Source organism: Megachile rotundata, chromosome 4 (assembly GCF_050947335.1).
Source record: "Megachile rotundata isolate GNS110a chromosome 4, iyMegRotu1, whole genome shotgun sequence".
Lineage (NCBI taxonomy): Eukaryota > Metazoa > Arthropoda > Insecta > Hymenoptera > Megachilidae > Megachile > Megachile rotundata.
The window spans coordinates 3,396,943-3,410,502 of NC_134986.1; the positions used below are offsets into that span (position 1 = coordinate 3,396,943).

Genomic DNA, 13,560 nt, shown 5'->3' on the forward strand with positions numbered 1-13,560 from the left:
AATTGTGTAGAATTCAATGGAATTCGAGAATTTGGGAATTTGGGAATTTGAGACTTTGAGAATTTGGGGATTTGAAAGTTTGAGAATTTGGGAATTTAGAAGCTTAATAATTTAGGAATTTACGAATTCGACAATTGGCTCGTTTATACTAGAAACTTGGAAATCTAGGTTTTTGGTGATTTCAGGATTCAGGAATTTATAATTTAGAAATTTGGAAATTTAGGCACTTATTTGAAGATTTCAACATTTAGACATTTGAGAATTTAGGAATTTAAAAATTAGATAATGTGTAGGTTAGAAATTATAAGATATCAGAAATCAAGAATTTAAGAATTTGAAGTCATATACATTATATTATTTACAATTTAAATAAGTAGCATAGAATTGATATTAATTAAAAGTGATATGTCATAAGTCCTCTAATGTTTTTAATTTATTAAATCATGTACGACTGTTTATTTATGAAGGCGATGATCTTATACATAATACAGCCCAATGCCTTAGACATAATCAAGTATGATTACCAACTGAGAATGAATTATTTTCTGAAATTATCATACTACAGTATCACCAAAAACAGTGTTTATTTTTTTAAACTAATTATACAAATTAAAAACACTACTTTAATTAATTATTAGAATAGTGTTAACTAATTTATAAATATAATTAATTTATAATTAACTAAGTTTTATATTGGTTGTATAAAACTAATTTTCGAACTAAAGTGAAAATATTGAAATTATTACAGTAGTGTTAACTAATTTATATAATTAATTTATAATTAACTAATTTTTATATTGGTTGTATAAAACTAATTTTCGAACTAAAGTCAAAATATTGAAATAAGCAATTTTTAATTAAATTAGTGATTTAATTACTGTTTATTAAAAATAGAAGTCGCTGAGCATTACACCGTTACTTACAAATGTAAGAAGTTAGTTTTCAACGATGTATTGAAAAGAAAAATTCTAAAATAGGTTTTACATTTTTATCTTCTATATTATTTTACTTTTTACAGGGTTGATTGCAGTATCGGATCCAGCGTGCAGAATAAACGATCCATAAATGGCTAAGATACGCTCGTTATCCGCTTTTATCCGTTGTTCTCCGATGATTCGATGAATTTAATTGCTACCAATCTTGGGCGATTAACTTTGAGAGTTAAAATATTTAGTCTTCGCGTCTTTCGAGAAGCGTCGATAAAGATCGTGGCTCGTTATTTCGCGAATTTGTTCGAAAATTTCGATTAAATTGGAACAAACTTGTCTGAAATACTATATTTTACGGAATATTGATTCACAGCACATTATTAAATTATTAGTTATTACTAAATTATTACTCATTATTAAATTATTATTTTTACTTATTATTAAAGCTTTCTTTACTTTCTTTCAATCTTTATTTTAATATCTACACACGAACGAGAACGCCGTTCATTAAAAACAATAAAAATGAGTTAAAACAAAATTGTAAAGAATTTCAGAATATTTATTTATAATTTGAAAATGATAATTTACATTGCCATTAAATTTTTATAAATTTATTACTTTAATTTCATTTACTTTATTCCGATAATTTATGCGGAATAATTATACTTGATATAGAACAACACTATGAATTATTATATTGATGTAGTACGCATCAATAAATAACAAATTCTCAAATACATAAATAACAAAATCAATCAGTGACGATTTAAAGTATTTCATCATAAAAAAAAATCACTTGTATCATTTCAGCCTCGGTTAATGTGTGTCATTAAATGGAAAACATTTAATTAAACGCCCGTTGAATAGAGCAGGTGTTTCACGATTCTTAAAAGTTTCTAAAATGCAAATTAAATAGTCAGATTTTCTAGTGAAAGCAAGCTACAAAAGATTACTCCTGTATGATTTATCATTAAACGTGGTCGTCGTTGAGTATTCAAAAACAATTTACCATTATTTTCTTCTTAGCATAGTTCTTTTCCTGTCGAAATAGGTATATACGCAATATGACGCGAAGTGAGAGTACAGTCAAGTACAAATCTACTCTATTTGGATAAAATTAAAATATCTGAAGACTAAGGGTATTTTATCCTTGAAATGAAACTTTGTTCATTATGTTCCGAATAATAATTTCAAACCATAATTATACTTTGAATAATAATTTCAAATCATAATTAAAATATTTCGAATATTTTTAGAATATTTAGAATAACATCATTATAATATATTTAGAATAATTTGTAAATAGAAAACATTTTTATTTGAAACAAGATTTCGAATGAAAATTGAGTTTATCTTCGAAAATTGTATCTATTACTTACTCAAGTTTATAAATATTCGAGATCAAAATGTATTGAAATAAATAATTTATTACTTATTCGGGATATAGTTCCGAACGACTATTATACAGGGTGTCTCACAACTAGTGTAGGTCCCAGAAATGAGGGAGACTGACGTGAATAGCTGACGTGATTCTGAATAAGATTTCCCTTTACAAAAACGGGTTATTACGCGTTGGTTAACTACACGTAGGATTACCACGCGTTGCATTACCACGCATTGCATTACCACGCGATGCATTACCACGCGATGCATTACTACGCGTTGGATTAATACGCGTTGAATATCCACGCGCTGGATTACTACGCGTTAGATATCCACACGCTAGATTACTACGTGTTAGATTACCACGCATTAGATTCCCACACTTAGAATTACCACGCGTTGCATTATTACCCTTTGGATTACTACACATAGGATTACCACGCGTTGCATTACCATGCGATGCATTACCACGCGTTGCATTACTACGCGTTGGATTACCACGCGTTGGATAACTACGCGTTATCCGAAGTTTCCGTTCTCGCCTCTGCGCACGTGTAATCCTCGCGCTCTGATTGGTCCGTGTTTTTGGTTAATAATTCAAAAACGAAGCTTTAAACCCTAATTTTGCAAAGGGAAATCTTATTCTCCCATTTCAGGAACCTACACTAGTTGTGAGACACCCTGTATAGTCATGTTCATACAAGAGGCATAATAAATATATCTCCATGGAATTCAGCGCTTAAATTTTTTTTGTGTATACAACCTTCCATGAACATTCCACATTCCGTTATCAAAATCAATAGGTCTCTTATGGTTCGCATATTTGTATTTCAGTCCTTAAATTACTTATATGATTGTTTATTAAAACACTAATGTAAAAATGAGATACAAATATTAAAACCTGATCTAACCCAATATAACCTAACCTAACGCCATTAACACGCTGAATGCGACGCCAATTTTGCTATGGTTTCCGCTTGGCCGGCAGCGAGCGAATACTTGGCGACAAGCACGATATTTGGGATGGGGAGAATGAACAGAGGTCTACTTTGTTTGACCTTATTATGTTTCTTTCGAACTGAAACAATGATGTCGTTACAAGTGGAATTGTTTACGGACTTCAAAAGAAAGGTGCATGAAAAGGGCTCAACGTGTTAATATTAGAATGAGATTAATATTAGAACTTGAATATCTCGCAAATCATAATAAACCCATTGATTTTGACAAGAGATATGCGCATAGAAAGTTGCATGGGCAAACAAAATTTCAGCACTGAACTCGATGGTGGTCATTCCAAAGCACAACCCTTATTCGTAAATATTCTCAGTTTATCTGAAACCTGTGTCAAAATTGTTTGAAGTAATCTTTTTTTATAATCATTAGCAATTATTTTTTATCTAAAAGAAGCTACTCACAGAAGGTCCATAAATCTAGTGTTAAAAATCAGGCGATATCAAATACAGTTACCATACCTACATACGGGAAAATTTGAAACATGTATCGCGTTCAGATTTTTATCACTGCATCGAGGACGAAAAATGTAACGATAAGGTTCAGTGGAATTTCCGCGAAAATATTTGCAGGCCGTATTTTTGCGTAAACGCATGATCGAGAAAGGATACGCGACACCTACTCGACGTAGGCACAGCTGGCAGTAACACTGGCAGCTTTTATTTTTCTGTCAACAACGTTGCGAGCTTTATTACGCGAGGGGAACACGTAACGCGATTCCAGCTTCCGTTTCTTTCTCGTACCTTCGCAGAAATTCTATCTAACGCAATTCGTCACTTTTATTATTTGATTATTTCCAAGCTGTTGTACTGCGTGCAGATTTAACCTTGTGTTGCATGAGTTTTTTTTCTTTTAAGGAGCCATGCATTTTTTAACTCTTTGGTAGATAGGAGATAGTAATATTAATAGTAATTATTCTTTATGATACTAGTATAAATAAATACTCTAAATAAATATACTTTAAATGAATATAATATTCACGTAGCATAAATAAATACTCTTTGACAATTAAACTCTTTGTAATAATACTAACAGTAATTCTGATTAAAAATAATACTAATGAAGAGTTAGTAAGTAATACTAATCAAATGTTAAAGTAATTTTAATCAGAAGTAATAGGTAATCTGAAGTTAATAAGTAATACTAATCAAAACTAACAGTAATTAAGAATTATTAATCAAAAACTAGTAAATAGTACTAATGAGAATAGTTTTAATCAGAAATTAGTAAATAATACTAACAAAATTAGTAAATAATGCTAGTAAATATTAGCAAATAATACTGACAGAAAAATAGCGACAAACAAATGTTCATATGCAATAATGTATATTTTGTATTCGAAAAATTTACCTACAGGGAAAGAAGAAAATGTTTTGCATCATCTTGAGGAAGCACAATGAAAAATTAATTACAAAAGAATTACATAAGAAATATTGCAATGTTTTCGTTGCTTATGAAATCAATTATTCATTAGTATTTGATAAAATGTAAACATGTCATAGTATTTTATGTAACATATGTGTAATGTAACCTACTAAACGAATTCATCGTATACGTCATATAATAAATGCATCCATGACAATAAAGAATATAAATTTGCAGGGAATCATTCCATTAATTTATTACAATGCAATTTATGAAATAATTCGAGGTACTCTCGGTACAATAAATTTCGTTGATATTTGAAATATAAAACATGAAAGGACAAATTTCGAAGCGTGGGTGACGTTAAATTTTTTTTAATTAATTTTCAATCAATTTAATTATTTTTCATCGAGCATTTGAAATTTGACTACTGATGTGTGATTTCGTAGAAATCCGATTAATATTATTTTAATTTATTTATTATAAGTTTCAGATAAAACAATAAATATGATTAAATATTGTAGTACGTGGAAAATACGTAAATAGAATGACTATGTGATTATTGTAATGATTATTATTTTAATTAACATCGCTATATTATTAATCATGTATACAATATAATTATATGTATATTATAATACATATGTATAATAGTATACATATATTATTATATTTTATTATATGTATATCATATTATATTAATCATATACAACAATTAATTGTATCTTGACCGAATTATATCTCAAACAGAATGTTGAAAGTATAAAATAATAAAAAATTGTGCAAGCAAAACATGTTTGAGATAAAAAACTATTTAAACTTACATGAGAAATGTTTTGCTTTTATTTTTATTGGAACATTAGCACGTTGTTTTTACATTTTACATGTATAGTAACATACAAGAATAGAAGAACAATTCTACGAGAAAGGATTTTACAATTTTTATGTATATGCACAATAAATTATTGCGTTTTTTACAGAAGTAGCTATTTGCCAGGATCTTTGCAATTGGGATTTTCTCAGTCCATTACATTATCTGCTTCAAAATTATGGTTCTGAAAATATCTTCTTTCTCTTCGGGTCATGTTATTATAGATTAAGACCATCTAACCCATTTAAATAAATTTCCTTTCCAATGATCTAAAAAATTCAAATTGAACTTATTCTTCTTTGAGAGGAAAATTTAGCAATCGACATTTGGCAAGTAATATAATCGTATGAGAAGCTTTCAATGCAGTTAGAAAGCTATTAATTCCAAAAGTAAGTAATACAAACTATCAATAACTTTTACAATCACAGTTGCTTTCCTATCATTAAGAAAATAATGAAATGTTGTTTAAATTTTTAACAGTTAAAGCTCTTATTCAACACAGTAAACACACATCACAATGTACAAACTTTAAAATGGCGGACACATTCTCCGGATAAAAATATCATTGAAAACGTATGGGGAATACTAGTGACACTTTATACAGAGAACGAAAAACTTTCGGCGATTTAAGATCGTCATTATTAAAACGTAAGACGAATGTAATCAAAACTTAATTACAGTCCTTGTTCACAGTTTAAAAACTTAATATTTCACCCAATTATTTGTAATAGAATAACCACTGATTATTATAAACTATTTTTTATAGTAATTGAATTTTGGTTACAATTTTTAGTAACAAAATCATTTCTTTCAGCACTTAAATACTAAATAAATTCTTTTTCAAACTTACACTTTTACATGAACTACAAATATCTTCCATGAAAATGTAATATTTCATTGTGTATGTGAAAATTACAAATTCTTCTCTCATATCGTTTTCTCCGTATCTTAACAGAATTAAAGTAAAAATAAAAATTTTATATTTTAAAAGAGCAAAGTATTAACATTACTCGTGACAGTAAGCTAGCTAAAAATGGAGTAAACTTATCCTGATCGGCGGTGTACAAGATGCGTTCAAAAACTTCGGGACTCTTGATATAGAAAACACTAGGAGTAACAGAAAGAAATGAAACTCGCAATATATGATCTTCGATTGCTTTCCTATATGCGTACCAAGTTTCGTAACAATCGATTGCCTAGTTGTCTACTTATTGTCCGTTGCAGTTACCTGTGAGCTATGGCTTTGGCAATTCTTAAGGATGAATGATTTCCGCAAGCAGAAAACGTGCATAAAGTTCTGTTTTAACCTTAAAAAAACAGCATCTGAAACAATGAGGATGCTTTAAATTTCTTTCGGTGATAAAAGTCGTCGGCAGACCTTTTTCTCTTTCCACGCCTCACTGAAAGGGCAACGTTTTGATACACGAGAGAACATCATTAAAAAATTGGTGGAAGAGTTGAAGCGGAATACAAAATCGCTTTTCCGGGAAGCATTCGTAATTCGGAGGAAAGATTTTATTAATGCGTACATGCAGAAAGAGAATATTTTGAAGGTGATATAAATGCCATTAAACCTTCGACTAAACAATATGTAACAGAAGTCCTCGAAATTTTTCAACATACCGTGTATAATAACAGATATTCTAAATAAAAATATCTTGCTGACTTTTTAGCTGACAATACTAGAAGAAACTACATAGAAACAAAAGTCGACAGAGTTCGCACGCGAATCGATAAATGCAAAGAAAGAAAAAACGAAAAGGAGCAAACAGCGCGAGCGTATCCGTTTACGAGGCACCAGATGTTCCACGGAAACCGAGAAGCCGTCGCTCTACTAGCTGAAGAAGAATCTTTTCATTGGTCCTCTTTAAATATTAGCTCGTTCATTGATTGCGATAGCTTGTTCAGTTTAGCTGAGTCGTTATTTCATACCCAGATTCATATTCATAATCCGATGATATTTATGACAATAATTGAATAGTCAACAGAAGTTGAAAATATAATCCATCACGAACTTAATCAAACACTTGTTATACAGTGTTCAATAGTATCATTTATACATTTCAACTTGCCGCGCTTTTTAAACAATATGGCAGAGAATCTCAGTGCTAATATTACTTTATGTATTTACTGCTTTTAAGGACAGTAACAGTTTAAACTACTATGTAGTTTAAGTAATAGCTTAGATATTAATAGTTTAAATAGTAATCTGAACTAATGGATCAAATAAAAGTTTAAACTGATAATTTAAACAATAGATTAAACTATGCACATATAGTAGCATACACATATTATAATAACTTAAACATAATTATTTAAATTAATAGTTTAAACTAATAGTTTTCATAAATATTGAGAAGGCAAGAAAAAACTTTTACACAGAGAAAACCTGTAATTCTAGGTTTCTACTAAACGTACATATCTGTTAATAGGCTGTCATATAATTGCCCGCCAAGTACGTACTATTTCACACCTATTTTCCTCACTCTGCCGTCTATATGTATAATTACATCAAATAAATAAACAATCTGTACAAAATGTACATATTAATGAAATATATGGGTTACTAATATTCCATAATTTTCCATTTGCACATTAAAAACCCCAAACGTAAGATATTATCGAGTGATTACAATTTTCGTTCAAAGACAAGCAAAGCAACACAATAAACGAGTTTAAAAAATCATTTTTTGTTAACATAATTTCAGAGTATATCCCTTCGGGAATATTCCTAAAATACTAACCCGATATTCATGTAAATAACGAAATTGTTCTGCGCGAGACCCAGAACGGTAGTAAAGAAACGAATAACCGAGCGGTTTCAATATAAACACGAAACATCATTTATGATACAACGGAACTTATACTTAAAAAATAACTTATACTAAATTTTACATTTGTAATAAAAAAACAACCAATTTATACTGAATAAAGTACCCAAAATAATTAGAACACAGTTTTCAATGATTATACGAGGCATTTACGCCACTATTACTCAAACAGTTTAATTAGCAATGTGATTATTTAAAGATGACGTGTACTTGAAAATATGAACATTAATGATATTAATGGTATACGATGATATGTATTTAACATTTACTACTTGACACTGATAGTGACACTTCGAACAATTTCAAGATTAATTTCATTGAATACAAGGTTACATTATGTTCCTACTCTTATCAGGTAAGATGGTACGTTTATAGTAGATATTATATGACAAATGATAACAATAATTAATAGGGCCTGTATTTAGTATCTTTAAGACTGTAAACTTTCAAAGGTTTCTCCCCTAAGATGTATATTTGCTAAACTGTGTATCAATGTTAAGCAGTGAGTTATCAATTATTTAAGATGAAGTGAAATAGTAAAAATATCCATTCTTCCAAAATTTTAAACAGTTTGAAATATTGATATAAATTGTACTATTTTATTACTGCAATTTATTTTGTATTCCATACTTAAATCGAAATTCATGATCTATGATACGAATCTGATCTTTGATGTAAGAACTGACTATGTAAAGCAAGGGATGAACTAGCTAAAACGTTCAACGATTTTACCTGCTGCTCTGTGCCTACATCACCAACAGATTTAAGTAAACGACTAAACAAATAGACAAAAAATTGCCATCGAATACAAAATCCCAGAAGAATATAAGAGTCTTACCTGATACCAGAGGGAGGAGTAGCAATCCGATCGACAGGACACCCATCGTCTTTCGTGAAAACAGTTCGTCGATTCTGCAACCACTATTTCAGCCTTCCTTCTGTGTCATCGTCGATCGATCAGAGGCTCGTTCCTGATAAAACCACTTCTGGATCCCGGCACTAGTTGTACGGCACCGTTCCCTACCAGATCACTCTCGGGTAACTAGATCCTTCGTTATCAAACGTTCTAACCGCCACGAAAGAACCAACAATCCCAAGAGACTCGCAAGGGTGAAGAGAAGAGAAAAGCAAGCAAGCCAAGCTAGTAAGCAAGCAAGGCACTCGCACGCGTGGAGTCGTGCACGAGACACTGGTGAACGTGGTGTACGAAGCGTGCCAGAAGGAGGGCCACGTTCGTGCGAGGCGAAGCGTAGCACCACGCGGTGTTGTTAACTAAGCTGCCGCGACTGTTTGCGGGCCTGTGTGACACGCTGCATAGAGCGCGGTACGAGACCAGTTCGAAGACTGAGTGTACGAGTCCATATCCCGGAGGCTGACTTCTCTCGGCCCTACCAAGGTACACCGTACGGTAATGCCGTCCGTTGCCCGCCTCTGGATAACGTTTCCTTCCACCATTAGGCAACACGCGATACACGCTCCGTGAGACGCGTCGTGCACCATGTCCTCGCAGGGGGAACGGAACACTGTTTGCAGGATTATATCGCCGATCTTTCGAAGGACTCCCTCGAGACTTCTCACGGACCTGGCCGAAAAAAAGAAACGATTAGGCACGAAACCGCCAACGGTAAGGTAAAGTTACTGAATATGAAAATCTCTCCTAAGATACCGACTTATCGCATTTACGGATCTTTTGAAAGTTCTAGGGATGCTGTTTTAATTCGTAACTGTGCATGTGTATTTTTGGGGTTTAAATCGATTGAACAGATTTTGAGCAATCACAGATTTTTGAAATGTACTGCGAACAAGTTTTGATGTTTTTCGTAAAATACTTCGATAATGTTAAGTGTATAATCATTTTCATAGACGCTGTTATATAATGCATACAAGGGAGTTTGAAACGTACTAGTTGTATATTATAATGTACATGAATTTGTATATCAAAAAGATTGAACCTTGAAACTATCTAGTAGTTATAATATTACTTCGAATAATGGAACTGTTAGAAATTGCTTATTGAGTCCTAGTAAACAATCAGTTAATTCTGAATCGCGGAAATTTCTTTAGTATCGTGGCTCGATAACACTCTGTGCATTTAATGGTTAAGATAATTTTATACATTGAAATATTAAAATGTGGACCTACGTAAACTACAATACAATAAGAGAGATAACTACAATACAATGGGTCTCATATCTTTTTTAAATATAGAAAAAATAAAAAATAAACAGAGTTTTATATTAGGAACCCAGTTTTTTTTATATGTACTTGTATAACATTTATTTGACTACAATGGAACTGAATCATTACTATTGTACTTCCTACTAAATTGCAGAAAAATATAAAGGCGTGTCGAATTTTGATAACAGTGTTCTTTAACTAAGAGCTAACATTTTTTAAAGAAATAAGTTCTATATTAGACGATTTTACCGTAATATCAAAATTCTTTGCAACAAACATACGTTCTATTGGATAATGTGTTCTGTTAAGGATAACCATGCCTGAAAGAGTTAATAGAAACGAATTGGTTGTCTCATCGTTTATATGAAGGATGTTGAATTAAATACTGATAAGGAAAGTGTAAAACCTTTAAAACATCGATTTATAGAAGACCATCAAAATATCAATCATAGAAGATCTAGAAAATAATAATTTTACACAATCTTTAAATGCGCTTTAAAAAAAAGAAATTTAATTTACAAATTCTACTATTCTTTTGAATTAAAAAATTATCGAATTTTTAAATTAGGAAATTACTAAATTTTCGAATTATAAAGTCATACAATTTTCAAGTAATCAAATTGTCAAATTTACAAGTTTACCGAGTTCTAATTTAAAAAATTTTATGAACTAATTAGAAAAATCGCACTAACATATAATCGTTATAAAATCCATATTAAAATGAATATTAAATAATTTTCACCTTACATGCTTGTTATAGGTAGACGACTCTGGCCGAAAGAAGACGAATATACACAAACTATTTTCAGGTAATCTTTTGATACTTTACGTGAAATAACACTACATAAAATAATTATTTTATTATAAATAATTCCAGTAAAACAATTGTACTCCACTAAATTAATTAAAAACGACATAAACAACTACTACTTATTACTATACAATTTGTCATACGTCTAAAGTGAAATATAGCTTGTTGAATAAAAAATTCTTCAGGTACAACTGCTGCTGTCGATTATCGACAGGTTACAAATCGGTTATTAACTTTGAGCTATCGGTCATTTTCATTATCGATATCGTAACGATGTTTTCGATATATCGATTATCGATAATGTTATCAATCATAGCACCTGTAGCTTCAGCGAATACAACTATTAACCAAATTGTGTTTAAAACGAATATAATGTTACATTCGTTAAAAAATTAAAAGACATTCGAGATTTCATTATTTTTGTAAGCAGACACGTATCGGGCGAAAATTCATAATTCTAAGAAAACAACGATATTTTCCGTTGAAGTGCGAATTATATTATAATTAAACGCAGAAATGATACGATTTAATCAAGATTTCAATCTGACCTACGCGAAAGTTAATTACCCAGCTTATCACGAGCCGAATTACGCTGAAACCGCGTGGTGTTTCCTTTTCAAAGCTGACACGGGAGAATTATCAAAAAATTTTCAAGATAACGCGGACAGAAAATCATAGAAATATACCTGAGATTAAAAACAGAGAGTACAAAGTTAACAAAGTCGTAGTTAAAAGTGTTGGTAATAATTTTCTATGTGATGTTGTTCGTGCAAATTATGAGTAAAAGGGGAACGCTGCCTTTGTAATTAAAATCATAGCTACTCAGACTCGAAATGAGGAAAATTCATTAGAACGGTGAACTGAGAAATAACTTAACACAATTAGACGATGAAATGCAGCGTTTAGAAGCTCGAGAAGATTTACGTCATCAGAAAGCAAAAAGTTATGCAATATTTACAGTAAAATTTTGTACATCTTTCGTTCTTAGTATAGCAATTTTAAAAAATGATAAAAATGCTAGTAAGCAATATGTTCAATTATTATATTAATCAAGGTAAACCGTTATTGATATTTTATAAAGATGCCGATATTTTATTGAAATTAATATTTTGTAGAAATACTAATATTTCATTAAAATTATAATATTAGTATTTTAAAATTGCATTATACTTAATTAAAATTATATTATATATGTTTTAATAAAACCCAAATGCTTGCAAAAATTATCGTGTATTAATTGTTAACCTTCATCCAATGAACTCACACACAGTTTATACATACAATTAATTAATGTCATGTCAATTCTTTCATCAAAGTAAACAACTATTTTATAAAATTGAAAAAAGTCCCCCAATTCAAATTTGCGAAAAATGAATATCAGATTTATGCACATGAGAAAAATTGAAAATACATATTTAAATAAAAATAGCTTTCGAAATAATATAAATTTGTGTCAAAAATTATAAATCATGTTAATAATTAATAAACTTGTTATGTTAAATAAAATGTTAGAATATTTTCGAAAAATTACAAATAATGATATACCACGTCGTATTACAGCACTACATGTACTATTCGCACGTGCAAACATTTTAAGTGCTCTAAAATTTAACGATAATTCGAGTAATTTCAATGGTGATATTAAACTACCGGTCGTACGTTGAAGCGCTCGGAAATTCGTTCACGTCTCGTCAACGCGTGAAAATTTTAATCGAATTGCCGCGTGCATGCGTCATAACAGCTGAAGTATAAATAATTGTAAACCGACCGTGCGACGCTAGCGCCACTAACCGTTGCGCATCGTTCCCTTCAATTCCGTTCAATTTAGAGAAAATACCGAGGAGAATGCAATTATTACTCTTTTTTCATTTAGATATCAGTTTTATTACTTGAAAGAATTAATTTACCTCCGTTAAATAAATATTATTTATCTATATTAAATATAATATAACTATGTCAAGTAACAAACATATTTATTATATTATAATTTGAAAGTTAGCACTATATTTGGATTAGCAAGTTCGCAACCATTTTATGTATTATCTGCTCAAACGTACTGGAAATCTATCATCAAAAACCAATATTTTATGAAGACAAGTATGGTAAAAAATTATTAATTCGAATAATACTTAACTTTATTAAAAATGTGTAATTATTAGATTAGAAAAATAATTTTGTAAA

At 30.4% G+C, this 13,560-nt stretch overlaps 1 protein-coding gene and 2 long non-coding RNA genes across 7 annotated transcripts in view; 1 reads left to right on the top strand and 2 right to left on the bottom strand.

Annotated features, from left to right (window-relative positions):
* The window catches only part of LOC100882492 (uncharacterized), a 355,400-nt gene extending 346,031 nt beyond the window's left edge, over window positions 1-9,369 (bottom strand). For all 4 annotated transcript variants that reach the window (XR_013037779.1, XM_076530325.1, XM_076530324.1 and 1 more), the window contains exon 1: window positions 9,229-9,369. Coding sequence is in view for 3 of the 4 variants with exons in the window: in XM_076530325.1 (XP_076386440.1) it covers window positions 9,229-9,274 (46 nt within the window). In the remaining variant the exon portion in view is untranslated. The remainder of the gene's footprint in view (window positions 1-9,228) is intronic.
* LOC143264232 (uncharacterized) lies at window positions 5,521-9,222 on the bottom strand. The gene is made up of 2 exons (XR_013037784.1): window positions 6,410-9,222; window positions 5,521-5,828 (listed from the first exon to the last, which is right to left on the bottom strand). It is a non-coding gene; the product is annotated as an uncharacterized LOC143264232 (long non-coding RNA).
* Window positions 9,370-9,645: 276 nt separating the features above from the next.
* On the top strand, window positions 9,646-12,460 carry LOC143264231 (uncharacterized). 2 transcript variants are annotated; one of them, XR_013037783.1, is made up of 3 exons: window positions 9,646-9,786; window positions 9,849-10,019; window positions 11,329-12,460. It is a non-coding gene; the product is annotated as an uncharacterized LOC143264231 (long non-coding RNA). The 2 variants fall into 2 exon arrangements; XR_013037782.1 differs by having other exon boundaries at window positions 9,849-10,014.
* The last annotated feature ends 1,100 nt before the right edge of the window (window positions 12,461-13,560 follow it).